General features: G+C 46.1%; 1 protein-coding gene across 1 annotated transcript in view; it reads left to right on the top strand.

Moving 5' to 3' along the window:
• C6H4orf50 (chromosome 6 C4orf50 homolog) overlaps positions 1-21,128 on the top strand; it is a 63,324-nt gene that overhangs the window by 25,217 nt on the left and 16,979 nt on the right. The window contains exons 5-8 of the mRNA XM_086407511.1: positions 697-824; positions 2,563-5,073; positions 12,870-13,031; positions 19,735-19,791. Of these exons, the coding sequence (XP_086263637.1) occupies positions 697-824; positions 2,563-5,073; positions 12,870-13,031; positions 19,735-19,791 (2,858 nt within the window). The remainder of the gene's footprint in view (positions 1-696; positions 825-2,562; positions 5,074-12,869; positions 13,032-19,734; positions 19,792-21,128) is intronic.

Raw genomic sequence — 21,128 nt, 5'->3', positions numbered from 1 at the left:
CCATATAAGGCCAGTTATACCCAGTGGTACTGCTGACTGGCAAGGCTGACCGTTCCCCTCCACATTTCTGGGGAGCAGAGCAGATAAGTCAGACAAGGTCAAGTTTGCCCTTGGGGAAATAAGCGGGATCCATTGGCGAAGCCTGGGTATCAGCTCCTCCATCTACTCCGTGTGGGGCTGGGGCCTGGGAGTTATGACCCTGCGTGACCACGAGGGTACGGGGCTGAGGGAGGTGTCCTGGGCTTTGTGGTCAGAGGAGGTGGCTCCCAGACCCGATTCTGCTGTTCATCAACGGATGGTCACTTGCCATCACTGAGCTGGGTTCCTCACCAGACAGGCAGTGGTGACCATGAGGCCACCTTTGGGGGCTCAAAGGCCTTGAGTCACGAGACATACTGCCTCACCCTAACAGCAGATGTTGCTGTTGGTGACACTCTCCGAAAAGTTCCCGGGAGGGTCTCCTCCCTGGTGGCTTAGACAATAAAGTGTCTGCCTGCAATGCGGGAGATCCAGGTTAGATCACTGGGTCAGGAAGATCCCCTGGAGAAGGAAATGGCAACCCACTCCAGTACTCTTGCCTGGAAAATTCCATGGATGGAGGAGCCTGGTGGGCTACAGTCCATGGGGTCGCCAAGAGTTGGACACGACTGAGCGACTTCACTTTCCTTCTTTTCTTTCTTTCCTGTCATTTCCCAGGCCAGTCCTCCGAGGGGCCCCATGCTTGGGGCTGCGTCCGGGCTGGACGAGGCCCTCCTGTTTTGGTCCCCAGCCCACAGACCATGAACAGGCTCCCCAGAGACCTTGCAGGATCTGACCGTGGACAGGTGAGGCCAGTGGCTTTCTCCATGCCTGGGGTGCTAGTTGGGTCTGATGAGCCCTGCTGTGCATGCTGCACAGTGTGACCACTATTCAGGAAGTGGGAGAGGGAGGGGAAGAAGCTCGGGGTTGGAAGAAGATTCTGGAAATAATTGAGAGGGCGATTTGAGCCCCAGGTGAGGAGTGGGCAGGAAGGGAGCCCCAGCTGTGTGCATGGGCCCAGCTGCCACATAGCAAACTTCATCTTGTTGAAACCTCCCTACCACCTGTGGGGCAAAAGCCATGACCCCCTCGTTCTGCAGGGGAGGAGGCTATGATTTCCCAAGGCCTCCTAGCCCTGGAAGGGACTGAGGTCCTGTCTCCATAGCCCACGATCTGTACCATGCCATCCCCTAAGGGTTGGAAGCCTGGTTCCAACCAGCCCTGATGTGGTCCTAGAGAGAGGGGTCTTCCTGCATTACTTTCATTCGCTCACCTCCTGCCCTGAGCCCTGCCTGGTGTGCTGTGTCATGTCCAGAGTGGGAAAGAGCTGAGAGCAGTCCCTGCGGGGGGAAGAGCTTCATAGAAAAGTTGGACCCCAATGGAAGGATGGAGTTAGACAGACTGGAAACCAGGGGTGGGCAGTGGAAGGGCAGGCCAGGTAGGAGGGCCTGCCAGGTAAAGGCGGTGAGGCTGGGAGTGGCCATGGGCTGGGGGCGGGGTAATGGGCACAGGTGAGCCGAGGGCTCCCGGTGAGACTGAACAAAGCCAGGTTTCACCTCCCAGACTGGGTCTATTCTCTGAGTTGGCCCAGTCCTCCTCTCTGGTTAAATGCATTGAATGAAAAGTGAAGGTAAAATATAATATTGTAAAGTAATTAGCCTCCAATTAAAATAAATTTATATTTTTTAAAAAAGTGAAAGTGTTAGTGACCGACTGTTTGTGACCTCATGGACTATAGCTCACCAGGCTCCTCTGTCCGTGGAATTCTCCACGCAGGAATACTGGAGTGGGTTGCCATTTCCTTCTCCAGGGGATTTTCCCAACCCAGGGACTGAACCCAGGTCTCCTGCACTGCAGGAGGATTCTTCACTATCTGAGCCACCAAGTAACTATAAGAATACATTTAAAAGTATCTCTGAAACACCTCCTGTGTGCGCTGGACTGTTCTAGGCTGAGGGTCCCTGCCTTCGGGGGCAGATAGTCTACACTGCGTGTCCACTGAAGCCTCCCATGGCGCTGGCCTGCTGTATGTCCGTGCCGTCCAGCAGAGGAGCCGTGAACCACATGTGGCTTCTGGGCACTTGAAACGTGGCTGGCGTGACTGCAGAACTGAGTGTTAACTTTTATTTAATTGGTTTATATTTGAAGAGCCCCACGTGGGCTGTGCAGGGCTAGGGCAGGAGGTAGGGGGTGGTTCAACAACACACACACAAATATCCTACATGATCTGAGTGAGTGGAGGGTGCGATGGAGGGAGGTCAAGTGGGGTCAATGGACAGACAGTGGTGGAAGTGGCCGGGGGTCCTTTTTGAGTATTTTCTGAGCTGAGACGTTAGTGAAGCAAGAGAGAGAGAGAGAGAGATGGAGGGGGATGGACATTCTAGGCAGAGGGGAGAGTGGGTGTGAGCCCACTGGGGCCGCTCACAGGCCTACTTGTGTTAGGAAGACCCGTATGGCTGGTTGGGGAGATGAAGCTGGAGAAGTGGAGAGGGCCCCTGTTGGGAGAGGGGCGCTTCACACCTTCTCTTCTCTTCCCATCCCTAGTTTACTCCAGCGGAGCCTTGCTCAGATGACCAGACTCTCCTTCTCATCCGTGGCTGCCCTCCGGGGTGGTCCATGGCTGGCTCACCAGTCCCCGCGGAGCTGACCTGGGTTCCAGGGCAGAAGCTCACAGCCAGGCCTGCCCAGGGGTCCTCTCTCGGTGTGCAGGCGTCCACACGCCCTCCCCAGGGCCGGGCTGCGGGCCCAGCTCCCTTGCTGCTGCTACTCCTGGAAGCTCCTCCAGAAACACTGCACACCGAACAGGTGCTGGAGGCCCGGCCCCTGCCCGCTCCCTCCGCCGCAGGACACCCTGGCCGGGGCCACCACCAGCCAAGAGGCTGCACTGCTTTCCTTGGCCAGGAGGTCTCACACATTGCACATCACCAGATTCCCGGGAGAGGATCCGAGGATGGAAAAGACTCTGGGAAAGGGGGAGGAGGAGCCCCAGGGTCAGGGTGGAGATTGGAGAGGCAGGAGGTGAGGACTTCGGGCAGAAAGCAGGCAGAAAGCAGGGTCAGGTGTCAGCTGGGTCAGGAAAGCGGGGAGAATCTGAGGGTGGAGGCTGGGGTCAGGGCCCCAGAGGGCACATGGATGAAGGCCGGGGCTTCTGAACCCCTAGCCGCAGCATCCTGCCTTGGGCGCAGGCAGGAGCTTCCACTACTTGTTCTGCAGGGGGAGCCCTCAGTGTCCTTGGAGGGTCCTGAATCCCTGAGCAGGTGGGGACATGAGGAAGGGCATGTCTGGGGCCTCCAAGGAGAAGGAGGAGGAGGAGGAAGGCTTTTATCATCATCAGAGGAGGAAGAGGGCCCCGCAGCCACATTCTCAGGGTCTCCGGGCACCAATAGGCCATCTTCAGTGGATGCCCAGCTCCTTACAGAGCAGAGCAGAGCCATCAGGAGAGTTCAGGGCAAGGAGGAAGACCCTGTGTGGTCTGGAAATGCTCTGCTTCGCCCAGAGGTAAGCCCTGGGGACGAAGGGCAGGAAGAAGAGGGGGAGAAGGAGCTGTCCAGCCTGGGTCTCAGGGATGTCCTGGAGGAGCCTGGCTCAGAGGACAGTGAGGCCAGGGAAATGTTTTCCCTGTTGGAGGAAGAAGGTTCATCACCATCGCCTGGATTGGCCTTCTGGTCCAAGGAGGCCGGAGCCACCCGTCACCCCTCGGCTCCAAGTAGAGGCCTTGACCAGTCTGCACTCAGAATAGAAGAGTTTGAAAGGGAGATGGAGGCTTGTTTCCAACACCTCTCCATTCTGAAGCTTGGGAGTGGGGGGTGTGGACAGAGAGCTTCCTCATTGGCGGGAGAAACCTGGGGCTTTGCTCAGAGATGGTGCAGCTGCCAGGGGGTCCTGCACCCTCAGCAGGCTTTGACACACCTGGGTTTGGATATTTGTTTTGTTGAGAGAACAAACCCCAGGGAGCCTGGTGAAGATGTTACGCGGGGAGAGACTGAGGCCCTGGGAACCTGCAGCCTTCTTCCAGGACTGACGTTGGATTTGGTTGACCTGAGCCCGGGCCCTCCAGCGGGGCCCTCCGAGCATGGTGGGAACCACCTCTCGCAGCCGCCGAGAGCCCTCGAGAGAGCATGGAGCAGGTTTCATCAGCTCATTTCTGGATTGAAGAATGAAAGGAACAACGTTTTAAGTGATAACGCCAGGCTTCAGGGAGATCAGAAGAGATGCCACCAAAAACTGCGCGCCCTGGAAAAAGAGAGGGGGAGAAATGTGGAAAAAATATCCACGCTTGAACAGGATAAGAGCGTGCTGTTAGAAGACATCTCTCACTTAAAGAGGGAACTGGACCAGTATGTGAAGGTCATTTCTGAGCTTGAAGACTGCAATGGGAAGAGTTACTGCAAGATTTCTGAGCTCGAAGAGGAAAACGATAGATTGAAAGGGCTCCTGGGGCAAATCCAGAAAGCCATGTCCACGAGCATCCAAAAATCCAAAGGTGTGATGGAGCGCGTCACCCTGGAAAACTGGGAGCTCGGTGTACTGACTTCAGAGCTCGGGGTCAGTTACAAACGGCTGATAAATGATATCATCCTGGGAATAGAAGACACGATTCGCACCTTCAGCGGGGAGAACGAACACCTAAGAAGGATCCAAGCCCTGGAAGGGGAGGTTGTATTGGGGAGCAGCACAGATGTGGGGCCTTTGGTGAGAGCAGAGGAGCATCTCCAGGGGAAAAGCACTGTGGAGCAGGTGAACACAGGAGAAAGAGGGGTGCAGGTGACTCAGATTTCAGGGCAACCGACTGCCAGAGGCCCCAGGCCGCCCTTGGAGCAGGATATGGGTCTGGCTGAGGGTTGGACAGGGCCGTGCTTAGGCCTGGACAATTCCAGATGTGGTGCTTATTCTGCTCCGTCACTGGTCCGGGGAGATGCCACAGGATCCAGGGCCCTGCAAGGAAACACCGATGGGTCAGGAGTGAAAGAAGCACATTTGGAGAAAGAGGGAAAAGCACCAAGCTGTTCTGCGGACCAAGGGCGAGCACTGAGGTCCCCGCGCGGTGGCATCCGGGTAGGTTGACTCTGTGTGGCTGTTGAATCATCTTGCTGACTTTCTGTAGCTCTGACCACACCCTTTACTCCAGCGTCCTCCAGCAGCCCTGAGAGGGAGTAACAGTTGCCATCCCCATTTACCAAATGAGGAAATGTAGGCACAGAGAGGTTAAGTGACTTGCCTCAAGTCACACAGCTGGGAGGGATGGAGCCCACATTCTACCTGGGGGTTCAGGCTCCAGAGTCTGTATTCTTGTCTATGACAAGAAGAAGCGAGTCTGCCTCTCTGCTCAGGCTGTTCAGATGGGTATCTGGTGGGACATGGAGAGGGTGTTTATCCTTTAAGATGAGAGCTTGTATTTTCAGACCAAGCAGTTTTTCAAACAGCTCAAGTCATTATTCTACTTATCGAGTCTCTATTGGTATATATGTATTTATTTATATTGAGGTATAATTGACAGCCAACATTGTGAAAGTTTAAGGTGTGCAATTTCTATATTGTAATCTGATTACCACCACAACTTTAGCCAACACCTCTTATCACGCTGCACATTGGGACTTAAAAGGACACAGCAGGGGGCTTTAGAATTTAAACAAGGTTCAAACTCACCTCTGCGCCACCTACATCCGTCCATGACTTCTCTGAGTTGTTTTCCTCATCTGTGAACAATACTCCACTTTCAGGACTCCTAGGATGAAATGCTCGTGACCTTGTTCCAGTGTCTGTAAGATATACAGTGTATCCTTTGTATAATTCATATCTCATCTCTCTGCCTCTGTCTTTCTTCTCTTTCTCTCCAATTTTATCAATCACTTCACAGGATCATCTTTTGGTTTTATTGATGTTCTTTATTGTATGTGCTTAGTCACTTAGTCATGTCTGACTCTTTGCGACTCTGTGGACTGTAGCCCGCCAGGCTCCTCTGTCCATGGAATTCTCCAGGCAAGGATACTGGAGTGGGTTGCCATTTCCTCCTCCAGGGGATCTTCCCAACCCAGGGATCAAACCCAGGTCTCCTGCACTGCAGGGAGATTCTTTACCATCTGAGCCACCAAGGAATGTCTATATTTTATTTCATTGATTTCTTCTAATAACTTCATTGTTTCCTTCCATCTACATTCTTTTGGTTTAGTTGACTGTTCTTCTTCTGGCTTCTTGTGTTGAAAATTTGGATCACTGATTTTCAACTGCTCTTCTTTTGCGATTTATGCATTTAAATCTATGCATTTCGTTCTAAGCACTGTTTTAACTACAACCCACACATTTTGATAAGTTGTACTTTTTATGTCTGTTCAGTTCAAAGCAGCTTCTAATCTCTATTGTGATATCTCCCTTGACCCATGGGTTATTTAGGAGCGTGTTGTTGAATTTCCAAGCATCTGTGTAATTTTTTAGTTATATTTTTGTTATTGATGTCTAGTTTTATTTCATTGCTGTCAGAAACATACTGTATATATTATTGTAATCTTTTGAAATTCATTGAGACTGGTTTTATTGACCATGTGATGGTCTGTTTTGGGAAATATTCTATGTGCCCTTGTAAAGAATGAATGTTCTGCTGTTGCTGAGTATTAATTAGGCCAAACTGGTTAATTATGCTAATCAAATCTTCAATAACTTTACTGATGTGTGGTCTATTCGTTTTGTCATCTACTGAGATGTCTTTTAAGATCTCTTCTTTTTGTTATGTTAGTTTTGATTCTTGTTTTTGAAGGTATTTATGAGCTACACACAGATTTAGGTTTATGATGTTTTCCTGGTAAATCAAGTCTTTAAAGATGATGAAACGTCTCTCATGTCTCACATTTCTTGCCCTAAAATGGACTTTGTCTGATATTAAAATAACCACAAGAGTTTCTTTTTGCTAGTGTTTCCATGGTGTATAACTTTTTTTATACTATCCATATTTTTCCATTCAATCTATCAGTATCTTTATATATAAAGCATATTTTTTAGAAGCAGCATATGGCTTTTTTTAAACTTAGCTCTGAGTAAGTTTGACATCCTCTGCTTTTTAGTTGGAGTGTTTGTTCCATTTTTATTTCTTATCCATAATGGTGTAATTGGCTTATTTTTGCCTTGTTGGTGTTTCTGTTTGTCTGATCTGTTGTTTTCGTTTATTCCTGCTTTCTTTCCTTTGTTTTTGGTGAACTATTTTCTGTTATTCCATTTTCTTCTCCACTGGCTTACTCTTGCATGCATTTTGGTGTCATTCTTTTAGTGGTTACCCTAGATATTTCAAAATGTAGCCATTAATCATTCAAGTTTACTTTAGTACTTTTACCATGTCTCAAAGAATCCAAAAATCTTTTAATAGTTTAACTCCATTAATTTCTTTTTATCCTTTTTCATTGTTTATTTTTGTCAACTATGTTGCTTCTGTGTACAACATCCCTTATAAAGCACTATTTAGATCATTTTAAGCACTCAATAATTCTTTTTATTTACTCGTGTCTTTCTACGTTCTTGCACTGTTCATTCTTTCTTCTGCTTCTGTGGATGTGCTTTACATTCAGCTGAAGAGCTTTTTTATTTCTTGTAGTTTAGGGTCTGCTGGTGATGAATTCTCTCAAATTTCTTTTTATGAGAACAGTTTTTCAACTCTACTTTTAAAAGATGTCTTCTCCTTGATTCAGAATTTTAGGTAGGCAGATATGGTTCCTTCTTTTGACACTTTAAAGACCTCATTTCATTGTCTTCTGGTTCTCACAGTTTCTATTCAGAAACTGAATAATTTGTCTTTTTTCCCTTGACAGAAATGTGTCATTTTACCACAGACTATTTTAAAGACTTGCCTTTTATCTTTGGGTTTTTTTCAGTCAGACTTTGATATGTCTACATGAGGTTTTATTTATGTTTATCCTCCTTGTTTTTTCTGAACCTCTTGAAACTGTGGAGTCATGTCATTAATCAGATTTGCAAAATTCTTGGCCATTAGTTCTTTAAATATTTTGTTCTTTTCAATTTTTCTCTTCTCTCCTAGAAACCCAGACTTTTTTTTTAACTTTATCCCCACATCTTTTGAAACTCTTCTATATTTTTTTCTCTCTTTGTGCATCAGTTTGAGTTTTCTATTGACCTGTCTTCTAGCTCACTAAAAGTTCTGCCATGTCCTGTTTTCTAGTAAATCCATCTAACTAGTTTTTAATTTCCTTTATTGTATTTTGCAATCAAATATTCATTTTACCCTTTCAAAAGAGATTTTGATTCTCTGTTGAAATACTCCATACTATCATTCATTTTGCTCCATCTTTTCCTGTGTTTTAAAGAAATATAATCATAGTTATTTTGCCCTCTTGTCTGCTAACTCCAATATGTAGATCACTCAGTCTGTTTCTATTGACTATTTTGTTTCTTAGTGAAATCCCACTTTTCTCCTTCTTCATGTGACTAGTAATTTTTTTTTTTTTAATGTTGGACACCATGCAGAACATATTGTAGGGATTCCTGTTTATTAGCTTCCTCTAGAGCAGGTTGAGTGAGTTTTGTTCTAGTAGGTAGCTGAATGACCAGCAGATCATATTATTCCCTTGCGTGTCTATTTCAGTTTCCCCCTGAGTACCAGGCTTGATTTCACTCCTGAAGCATGGCCCTGGCTTCTAGGGCATGGCGTTCCAGTGGTATCAGGTGAGTTCTCAGAGCACTGACGGAAGACTGTCCGCTCTGGCTCGGCCATCTTTGTAGCCGTGCACGACCTCCAAAATCTCTTCAGCAGCTGACCTCCCAGCTTCTGTTCTATACTAGGCTTCTGTTGTTGTTCAGTCACTCAGCTGTGCCTGACGCTTTGCAACCCGGTGGACTGTGGCACACCAGGCCTCCCTGTCCTTCACGATCTCAGAGTCTTGCACTATGCCGTGCCACTTATGATTCAACCAAGGACCCAGGGGTATTTCTAAGACAGTGTCTGGATTTTTCCTCTGCAGTTCACTTCTCTCTGCTACTTTGTTCCACACATCCCAGCTGTCATAGCATCCCTGACCCCAGTCTCTGGTTTCATTTAACAGGACCACAGCGTTCAGCTTGGGATCTATTTCCCTAAGCCATGGTTTGCAAAATGTTCCAGGGAGAATGTGGAGCTCATCTTGTTGGGTGTGCTTTTTCTCAAGGATGGTAGCCCTGCATTGGTCGCCATTCGTGCCTGCAGAGAATTGTTTCTGTGTAGTTTCCTCATATCTTACAGTTGTCAAATCCCACCTAGTCAGACCAGGTGGGGACTGGAACGCTGAGGAGGTGAATTTCAAGCTGAGAGTTTCAAGGTTTGAAAGGAGAAGCAGATGAAGAACATTCCAGGCAGAGGGAGAAGCAAGTGGCCAGGCCCTGAGGCAGGAATAAGCCTGGGTTATTGGAAAAGCAAAAAGTTGCTGGCATGGCTGTATCACAGTGGGCACGTGTGAGGTGTAGAGTGAGGTGTAGATGGGAAAGCTGTCATGAGAAAGACCACAGAAGGCCTGGTAGGCTCTAATTATGATCACTTCCAAATGCACTGGGAAACTGTTGGAGGGTTTTCGTCAGAACAACATGATTACATTTCTGTGGTAAAAAGAACACTGTTTGCTATAAAGACACAGGGAAGACACAAGGAGAACAGTCAAGAGGAATTTGCCAAGAGATGATGCTAGCATAGAGGAATTTGAAATTAAAAACAAAAACAAAAACAAAAACAAAACACGGAGGATTCCAGACAAAAACCATAGTTGGAATCAGTGGAACTGGTGGTGGACAGGAGGCAGAGGGGGAGGAAAGCTTTCTGTTTCCTTCATCCCAAGTCACAAACCTGATCGTGTTTTTATTTGTTTAAAATAAAAACCCTTAAAGCTTTCTGTGTCTTCCTGTTGCACTTGGTACGAAGTCCAGATTCCTTCTGGTGAGTTACAATCTGGCCCCTTGGAAATGTCAGCTATTGCTAGATAGGTCCCCAATCTCTACACTTCTGGATCCTAGATTTGCTCCTCCCACATCCCAGCTTTCTCCTGGGAACTGCTGCTCACCCTCCAGGTCTCCCTTTAGGGCTTGCATGTGTGCTAAGTCACTTCAGTCATGCCTGACTCTTTGTGACCCCATGGACTGTAACCCACCAGGCTCCTCTGTCCAGGGAGTTCTCCAGGCAAGAATGCTGGAGTGGGTTGCCATTTCATTCTCCAGGGGATCTTCCCAGCTCAGGGATCAAACCCACATCTCATACTTCCTGCATTGGCAGGTAGGTCCTTTACCACTAGTGCCAACTGGGAAGCCCTCACTTTAGGGCATCTCCTCCCAATCCTCCAGGATGGACTCAGTGCAGAGGTGGCTCACGCGCATCTCTCCCATGATGCCGTTTTTGTAGCTTGCAGTTGGCCGTGATGGCGTTTACACTACAAAAGTCAGCAAACGCTGCACATCTGTGTGCGCTACCTCCCTGGAGAGTGGAGAGAGCCTCTGAAAGTGTGCCTGCCCCAGGCTCTGGCCGTCGCTTCCAGTAACAAGGGTCACTGTCTGGGGCAGTCCCACATGGCAGGCCGGGCTGGCCTCCACTCCGCACTCTCATCCTCTTTAGAATGTCCTGTGGACGCTCTCTCAGGATGCTGGGGATGAAACCCAAGTCACTGCAGAGCAGGGAGGCAGCGAAGACACCAAACTTCCCAGAAAGGCCAAGTTGTTTTGCAAGTCTTAGATTTTACAGAGCCATTCGGAGCACCCATCTGTTCTTGAGGGGGCCCAGTCTGTGAATCTCAGGCCCACGCTTTGTGGATTTCTATTAATTAAAAAAAAACACATTCTGCTATCGTATTCCTGGCTTACAAGCCACCAAGTCACACTTTGTCCTCTCTACCTCCCTGCCATCTTCTCTCTCCTCCCCTCTTGCCAGCTCACACTCAGGTCAGGAACACGTGGAAGAGATGTATTGTGGACTTTCAGTTCCCAGGGAGGCTGCTTCCAATGAAAGCTAGACAGCTGGGACCGTGAGCAGGGCTGTGTGAAGCGTCTCAGGTTTCTGGAGCCCCTGACTTATTGCAGTTGGAGCTCTTATTATTAGCAAGACTGCTCCCTCCCAAGGCCACCTTAGTAGCATGAATCAAGAGCTTAATGATGCTCAGGCTCTTGATACAGAAAGTCACCCTTTGATGACCTCAGGGGAAGAACGAGAGCTGTGTCAGATAAGGCTTTCTGTCACATCCCCAATTACAGCAGCAGAATATTAGAATAATCTGAGTATTCGGTATACCACAGGATGCCATATAGAAACTAACAACAGGTTAGTTTAATACCATGACATGGTATTAAGGGAGAAAAGCAGGATACAAAAGATATATATGGCATATAAATGTTATATAGAAAAAATGCTACTAAGTCGCTTCAGTCGTGTTCGACTCTATTCGACCCCATAGACGGCAGCCCACCAGGCTCCCCCATCCCTGGGATTCTCCAGGCAAGAACACTGGAGTGGTTGCCATTTCCTTCTCCAATGCGTGAAAGTGAAAAGTGGAAGTGAAGTTGCTCAGTCGTGTCCGATTCTTAGTGACCCCATGGACTGCAGCCTACCAGGCTCCTCCGTCCATGGGATTTTCCAGGCAAGAGTACTGGAGTGGGGTGCCATCGCCTTCTCCGAAAAAATATGCGGCTATATATGTGTGTGTGTGTGTGTGTGCACATGCTCAATTGCTTCGGTCACATCTGACTCTGAGTCCCTATGGACTGTAGCCCTCCAGGCTCCTCTGCCCATGGGATTCTCCAGGCAAGAATGCTGGTAGTGGGTTTCCATGCCCTCCTCCAGGGGATCTTCCTGACCCGGGGATCGAACCTGTGCCTCCTGTGTTTCCTGCATTGCAGGCAGAACAGATGCTCTACCCACTGAGCCATCAGGGAAGCCGTGTGTGTGTGTGTAGACATATACACACACATATAACCTGCCTATGTGTATGTATTTATATAAGTTATTACAAAATAAAAATTAGAGTCCAGAACCACTGGGGGCAGTGGCATCACCACCATTTGACCACATTTCTCAAGGTGATGAATCAGCCTTCTCACTTTCTGCCCTCCCAGAAATTCCTTACTTGATGTTCATATGAAACCTGCTCAGGTTTGACCCAAGAAGAGGCCCAGGGACAGGGGAGCCTGGTGGGCTGCCGTCTATGGGGTCGCACAGAGTCGGACGCGACTGAAGCGACTTAGCAGCAGCAGCAAGAAAAGTGCTTAAGGAAAATGCAGTATCTTCTCTTTCTTGTGAATATATGAAACTTTAGTGTAATAAGCATCTCATAATTGGATGTGAACACTAGATTTCAGTCATCATACTGTGTTTCAGTACGATGGTGACGGGCATCTATTAAAACAAACTCTGGGATGCCGTGCCATTTGCGTAGTTTTCATATGCCAAAATAAGCTTAAAAAATAACACTCTAGAATGTTATTTTGTGATTCCCTGGACCTTCCCCAACTCCCCTACTCAAGAAACTCAGCAGGGGCTGCTCACTCGTATGTGTACTTGGGTTCAGTTCAGTTCAGTTCAGTCAGTCGTGTCTGGCTCTTTGCAACCCCATGGACTGCAGCACGCCAGGCTTCCCTGTCCATCACCAACTCCCGGAGCTTGCTCAAACTCATGTCCATTGAATCAGTGACGAGAGACTGAAAATATAAGATAATAAATGGGTGAGAATGATGTTTATGCTGACTGATAGTTTTTGGAATGATTTCTGTTACTTTGTTTTATAAAATCTGTGGACTATGAGACACATAGAAGCAGAAACACAAGAAGGAAAGCAGGTACTGTCTGTTGATGAAGGCAGATTACTTGGAAGATAACCTAAGAACTGCATTCGACTCTGGTTCCTCAGCTCCAGGACCGGAAAGCCTCGGCCTCCGAGGAGGACCTCAGGCGGCACATCAGACGACTCCATCACCAAGTACTGACCCTGCAGCGCCAGCTCCGAGACCAGTGGTCTGCGCACCGCGAGCTGCAGGCCTCTCGCGAGGAAGCGGAGCATCTCAAGGGCAAGGTAGGCTGGGCCCACACTTCCTTTCCAGCCTGTAAACTAATGTTCCTTCACTCCAGCAAGACTAGAAAGTGGAAAGAAGAATTAAGAGCTCACTGGACATTTCCAGCAGTTTGCAAGCATTTATTAGATTTTGAAAGTACAGAGCAGTATAGGAAAGAAAAACAAGCCTTGTAATCCCTCCATCTGGGTAACTTCTATTAGATCTAAAAATAATAATACATGTGTGCATGCATGCTAAGTCACTTCAGTCATGTCCGACTCTTTGCAACCCCATGGTCTGTAGCCCACCAGGCCCCTCTGTCCATGGGATTCTCCAGGCAAGAATCCTGGAGTGGGATGCTATGCCCTCCTCCAGGAATACATGTATATAGCTTTTTAAAAAGTCAAATGGTACCTAAATAAAAGTCTTTTTCCTGTAGGAGGTAAGTGGGTGTGAATATAAAAAAAGCAACAAGAGCAGTTGTTAGAATGGTTTAGTATTGTGTCTGTGGCGGTGGAGACACAAGCTTGTGTAGGTGGTAAAATTGTCCATAAATTGGGACACACACACACAGTAGAGAGATCCAAGTAAGAATGGTGGCTTGGGATTAGCAGATGCAAACCGTTATATATAGAATGGATAAACAGCAAGTCCTACGGTACAGTGTGTCTGTCGCTCAGTCACTCAGTCATGTCTGACTTTTTGCGACCCCATGGACCGTAGTACACCAGGCTCTTCTGTCCTTGGAATTTTCCAGGCAAGAATGCTGGAGTGGGTTGCCATTTCCTCCTCCTCCAGGGGATCTTCCTGGCCCAGGGATCAAACCCGTGTCTCCTGCGTTGCAGGCAGATTCTTTACCACTGAGCCACTTGGGAAGCCCCGTATTGTACAAGGAACTACTTTCAATACCCTGTGATAAATCATGATGGAAAAGAATATGAAAAAGAACATATATATAGGTATAACAGTCACTTTGCTGTACAACAAAAACCCCAAATTGTAAATCAGCTATACTTCAATAAAATAAACTAAAAAAAAAGAATGGTACATTGTCTCCACATCAATACCTGGTTGTAATATACTATATTTTTACAGAATGTTCCCATTAGAGTAAAGCAGGCAAAATATGCAAGAGATCTCTCTGTATTATTATTTGAAAAAAAAAAACTGTACATAAGAGAGGCCAACACAATATTGTAAAGCAATTATCCTCCAGTAAGAAAAATAAAAAAGAAAAAAACTGTATATAAACCTAAAATTATCTCAATATTTAAAAAATGCAGAGCAATATGGTCCTTTCTCCCCCTCAACCCCAACCCCTTCTGACTTCTATTTTTTCAACCCTATGTACCCACATTTCAGTACTTATTTGTGTGCCTCAGTTCAGTTCAGTTCAGTCTCTCAGTCATGTCTGACTCTTTGCAACCCCGTGGACTGCAGCATGCTAGGCCTCCCTGTCCTTCACTATCTCCCGGAGCCTACTCAAACTCATGTCCATCGAGTCAGTGATGCCATCCAACCATCCCATCCTCTGTCATCCCCTTCTCCTCCCACCTTCAATCTTTCCTAGCATCAGGGGCTTTTCCAATGAGTCAGCTCTTTGCATCAGGTGGCCAAAGTGTTGGAGTTTCAGCTTCAGCATCAGCCCATCAGGTTGGCATCAGCCTGTTCAATGAACACCCAGGACTGATTTCCTTTAGGATGGACTGGTTGGATCTCCTTGCAGTCCAAGACTGCAAGACTCTCAAGAATCTTCTCCAACACCACACTTCAAAAGCATCAATTCTTCTGTGCTCAGCTTTCTTTATAGTCCAACTCTCATATCCATACATGACTACTGGAAAAACCATACCTTTGACTAGACGGACCTTTGTTGGCAAAGTAGGTCTCTGCTTTTTAATATGCTGTCTAGGTTGGTCATAACTTTTCTTCCAAGGAGCAAGCATCTTTTAATTTCATGGCTGCAGTCACCATCTGCAGTGATTTTGGAGCCCAAAATAATAAAGTCTGTCACTGTTTCCACTGTTTCCCCATCTATTTGCCATGAAGTGATGGGACCAGATGCCATGATCTTAGTTTTTTGAATGTTGAGTTTTAAGCCAACTTTTTCACTCTCCTCTTTCACGTTCATCAAGAGGCTCTTTAGTTCTGTGCTTTCTGCCATAAGGGTGGTGTCATCTGCATATCTGAAGTTATTGATATTTCTCCCAGCAATCTTGATTGGTCCAGCTTGTGCTTCCTCCAGCCCAGCTTTCTCATGATGTACTCTGCATAGAAGTTAAATAAGGGTGACAATATACAGCCTTGACGTACTCCTTTTCCCAATTTGGAACCAGTCTGTTGTTCCATGTCCAGTTCTAACTGTTGCTTCCTCACCTGCATACAGATTTCTCAGGAGGCAGGTCAGGTAGTCTGGTATTCCCATGTCTTGAAGAATTTTCCAGAGTTTGTTGTGATCCACACAGTTAAAGGCTTTGGCATAGTCAATAAAACAGAAGTAGATGTTTTTCTGGAACTTTCTTGCTTTTTTGATGATCCAGCGCATGTTGGCAATTTGATCTCTGGTTCTTCAGCCTTTTCTAAATCCAGCTTGAACATCTGGAAGTTCACAGTTCACAAACTGTTGAAGCCTGGCTTGGAGAACTTTGAGCATTACTTTACTAGTGTGTGAGATGAGTGCAATTGTGCAGTAGTTTGATCATTCTTTGGCATTGTCTTTCTTTGGGATTGGAATGAAAACTGACTTTTTCCAGTCCTGTGGCCACTGCTGAGTTTTCATGTACTGAAATCATACCGTACAGAAATATTCTGTATCTTGATATTATCATTTAATGCAAAATTTTGGTGATATTTTCAAATCAATACATGCAAATTGAACTACAGTATTTTAAACTCTTGCATATTATTTTTCCAGAGGCCAAACCATAACTTCCTTAATGGAATCTTTGTTTAAGTAAATCTGAATTGTTTCTGTTACTTTGCTCTACAAGCATTTTTATCCATCTATCTTGGAGTATGTTTCTGCAACATATGCAAAGGCTAAAATCTTAGTGAAAGAATTACTGTGTCAAAGGCTATATTGACTTTGATCGATAATGGCAACTAGCCCTCCAGAATGGTTATGTCATTTATACTCTCACCAGGAATGAGTGCAATTGCTTGCCCACAACTGGTTACCCTGAATCATATCACATTTTATATATTTTTTGACAAACTGATGAGTGAAAATATACTATCAACATTTTGATGTGATTTCTGACTCCTTTTAATGCATTTTTTGTATAATCGAATACACTATACATGGAGTTTTATGTCCTCTATCCATATTGCTTCATAGCCTTTATGTCCATTATTTTTGGGACTGTGCAGTAATCTATGGGGTGTTTGTGATTTCTGTTCCCCTACTGTTGGATCTATAGTTATTTCCATTAATTTATATATCATTTTTATGGGGCCGAGGTTCCTTCCCTGATCAGGGAACTAAGATCCTTCAAGCGGGTGTAATGTTCAAAGAAAATGAAGCAGGGGGTAGGGGGAGTTTCTTACATATTCAAGTATGTTTATAAGGAAAAAGGGGCTTCCCAGGTGGCACTAGTGGTAAAGAACCTGCCTGCCAATGTGGAAGACCCAAGAGACATGGGTTCAATCCCTGGGTTGGGAAGATTCCCTGGAAAGGAGCATGGCAACCCACTCCAGTATTCTTGACTGGAGAATCTGATGGACAGAGGAGTCTGGTGGGCTAAGGTCCATTGGGTTGCAGAGAGCTGGACACAACTGAAGCGACTTAGCACGTATATCATTTTTTTTACAGTAGTTCAGAGAATTGGGATTACTGGTTCAAAGAGAAGAAATAGTGCTCATCGTAAATACATATTGCAAATTTGCTTTCCATAAAATGCTGGCACCCACTTCCAAAGTCAAAGCCATTCATGGGGGGATATTTCTCATTGTGCCCTCAATGTGGGAGGTAAGATGACATTTTTGTCCTGTCTGTCACTGATGTGTGAAAAATATAGCTCCAATTATACACATGTTAGAACTTTTTTTTTTTTTTTACCATATCCAATATGTGTTTAAGTCTTTTTGAAAAATTACTTTCATTCTTTTTGTCTTTTTCTGCTTCAGTTTGGATATTTCTTTCTAATCCATCTTTCAGTTATATAATACTCTTTAGGTGATCAAATTTGCTCTTAAACTCATTATTTTAGTTCTTCATTTCAGGTATTGTATTTTGGAGTCTTAGAATTTCCATTTGGTTACTTTTGGATAGCTTCCAGTTCTCTGATGAAAGTCTTGTAATATAATTATTAAGCGTTTTAATCACAGTTACTGTCAGATCTGTCTCTGATAGCTTCATTTTACATTACCACTAGTGAATGGAGAAGGAAATGGCAACCCACTCCAGTGTTCTTGCCTGGAGAATCCCAGGGACGGGGGAGCCTGGTGGGCTGCTGTCTATGGGGTCGCACAGAGTCGGACACGACTGAAGTGACTTAGCAGCAGCAGTGATGGATGAAGGTCCCAACTTCACGTTCTCACCAACATTTGCTACTGTCTGTCTTTTTGTTGCTAATCGTCCTAGTGGGTGTGAGGTGCCATGTCATTGTGGTTTTGACTTGCATTTCCTTAATGGCTAATAACCTTGAGCATCTTTTCATGTATTTATGTGCAATTCATGTGTCTTCTTTGGAGAAATGTCCATTCAGATCCTCCCTCCCTCAATTTTGTAATTGGATAGTTTCTTTTTTGTTGTTGAGTTGTGAGAGTTTATATATATTATAGACACAGGTTCCTTATTAGCTATAGGATGTGCATTTTCTCCCATTCTGTTGTCTTTTCACTTCTCATTTGTTTTTTAATTGCAAATGACCCAGTATACACGTTAGTCGCTCAGTAGTGTCTGACTCTTTGCGACCCCATGGACTGTAGCCCACTAGGCTGCTCTGTCCATGAATTCTTCAGGCAAGAATATTGGAATGGGCTGCCATTCCCTTCTCCATGGGAAGAGAAGGGAATAGCTCACAGCAATATATTCATGCTATTTCTTACACTGAAGTAGAGAGAAGATTTCATCCAAGCCTGCAAATATTACGATGTGCATTTTGAATAGAAGACAGTATGCTTGGAGCTGGCATTTTAATCTTCAGATATATTCAGAGAAGTGTGCCAAAATAGATATATGGAAATGTTCATTAAAGTCTTATTTTTAAAGCAAAGAAATAGAAACAATATAAATTTTCATAAACAAAGAATTGGTTAAATAATTTTGTTCCAATCTCATGATTAAATAATGTGCAAGATTTTAAAAGAATATGATTGGTTTGTATGTATTAAGGTGGAATCAACACCCAGGATTTTATATTAAATGACAACAGCAAGCTGTAAGAACAAGATGTAAAGCATTTTGTATAGTATAGTTTCATCTGTGTGTATACACACATATGGCTTCTGATTGTGGTAATGCAGGGTTGAAAACAGTATTAGAGGTCAAAAGAGCTTGGGGGAGAGGAAGAAGGACTTTTATCTATCTAGCTTTCTTGTAGTGATTACAGAGAAAATCAGAGAGTGAGTGAGAAGAATTCCCAGATCACCCATCTTATTGTAGCTTATGATTTTATGGGTCAGGAATTTAAGGCAGGACTTGGCTGCACAATTCTACTCTGCAGAGCATCAGTGAGGATCACTCAGTGGTATTCACCTGGGCACTGGGCTAGGCTGGAAGGTCCAAGGTGGCTTCATACATGTGCCTGCCGCAGAGAATAATAATGGTTTATATTCACTGAATGTTGGCCAGATACCAGGCCTTGCCCTAAGCACTTTACAGGAATCGATTCATAGAGTCCTCATCCAATCTTCCCCGTGAGGTGGACAGTAATATTACCCCTGGGCTTCCCAGGTGGCACAGTAGTAGAGAATCCACCTGTCACACAGAAGACACTGGTTTGATCCCTCGGTCAGGAAGACTCCCTGAGGAAGGAAATGGCAACCCACTCCAGTATTCTTGCCTGGGAAATCCCATGGACGAGAGGAGCCTAGCAAGCTGCAGTCCACGGGGTCACAGAGAGTGGAACACGACGTAGTGACTAAACAGCAACAACACGGCACCTACTTTACAGGTGAGGAAACTGAGGCACAGGAAGACTTGACTTTCTCAAAGTCACAGGACTCAGGCATCTGTCTAGGACGCCTATAGGTTTAAGACCGCACCAAAAAACTCTGGCAACCTCTGCATGGGGAATGGGGAAATCTTTCTTTCTGACTGCATGCTTGCATGCTCAGTCATGTCAGACTCTTCAACCCCATGATCGGTAGCATGCCAGGCTCCTCTGTCCATGGGATTTTCCAGGCAAGAATAACGGAATAGGTTGCCATTTCCTCCCCCAGGGGGAGGGACCTAGTGATAGAACCCGTGTCTCCTGCAGCTCCTGCATTGGCACGCCATTTCTTTACCACTGAGCTACCTAGGAAGCCCTGCTTCCTCAAGGAAAAGGCAACAGAATGGCTTCATCACCTGCGGTCTGGCAGAGCTCATTCTCTGGTGCTCAGAGAATCCTTCCTCCTCTGATCTGGTCGAGCAGCTGATGGGAAAGGCCTGTGTTCTCACCACCAACTCCTGGGGGAAAAGAGATGCGAGCCAAGCTCTCTGAGCACGGCTTGCCTGTACACGCAGCAAGCTGTGGTACCTGCCACTCAGCGTTATCAAAAATCTTGGTTCTCTTTCAGCTTGACGAACTTCAGAAAAAGCACCATGAAGTGAATTTGGCTGTGACGCCTTTGAAGGTAATATATGTGTGAAATCAGCATGAAATACCTCTTTCAAAAGAGAAAAAGGGAGCGTAGTACTAGATTGGCCAAAAAGTTTGTTCAGATTTTCCTGTAAGATGTTATGGAACAATCCAAGAGAACTTTTTGGCCAACCCGATATTTTTCCCATTAGGAACTAGTCCATGCCTGTTGTATAAAAACAGTGGAAAGAAGAAGGAGAAACACAGCATCCCAGGTTCCCTTCTGAATCTAGCGTCTTCATGTATTTTCTTTTAGTATATTTTACACGTGTCTGAGACCCTACTCTACCTGCGTAGGTATGTCTGTGCCACGTGGGTCTTCACCAGCCTTTGAAGCTGCCGTTCTTGCCAGATCTAAAGCAGGAGACTGCAGTTCATAAAGCCTCCAGACCCTGCGGGTGTTCAAACCCCTCTGTCCAATCTCCTTGCCTCTCTAGCTCCCTCCCTGTCTCTTTTGCATTATCACACAAAAGCACCATGCTGCACTTTTTTTTCTTGGAAAAGTTTTCTCCATGCATCTAGACATTTCCTGAGGACACATTCCCAGATAAGGCATTATGGGCTCATAGGGTTTAATACGCTCGTCGAAGATGTAGTTTGGGTGAGATGACACATGTAAGCTCACACATGGCACTTGGACTTGAGCAGTGCCAAGTGCCTGGAGGGACTGTCCATTTTTCCCACTCTCTGGGCATGGTGGGCCGGGAGGGGCCCTGGGCTGGGAATTAGAAGGACATAGTTGAGCCCCCAGACCCTACTGACTTTGCTGAATCCCACCCCCTCTGAAATAATAGTGATACCCTTTGGCCTGCTCTCACAGCTTCTTCTGACCCTCAGTGGCTACGGCGTTGATGGAAAAGTAGAGCGCAAACTGTAATGCTCTTGAAAATGGGAGGTGTTCTTGCTCCTCTGTTATTTTCGTCATTTGCTGTGTACCGGCAGTACTGGGCACTTGGGCATCATTGCCTAGAAACTGATGTGCAAAGGTCCCTGACCCTCTCTGGGCTGGGCTTGGAAGGGAATTCTGGCAGGAAGGGGTCATCATATCCTCCGTGGAGCAGCTCCTCCAAACATGCACAGACACGGGAGGTCATTTCATGGCCAGAGGGTCACACACTCAAGTCACCCACATAACAGATCTCTCCTGTGCACAGCCATGGAGCGAGGACAGTGCAGGGAATCCAGGAGAGTGTCAGCCTTGCCCTTAAGGAGCTCCCAGGCTATGGAGGAGACAGAACCACAGATGTAAAGATTTACTCCTGGGACAGCAGGAGCCAGGAGCCTGGGCACAGAGGGACCCAAGTTCTGAGCATGAGGGGGACCTGCCCAGGG

Source organism: Bos grunniens, chromosome 6 (genome assembly GCF_055505025.1).
Source record: "Bos grunniens cultivar Pamir isolate PY7600 chromosome 6, Bosgru_T2T1.0, whole genome shotgun sequence".
NCBI classification, from domain to species: Eukaryota; Metazoa; Chordata; class Mammalia; order Artiodactyla; family Bovidae; genus Bos; species Bos grunniens.
The sequence above is the reverse complement of the archived record's forward strand: the minus strand, read 5'-3'. Positions and strand labels throughout refer to the sequence as shown.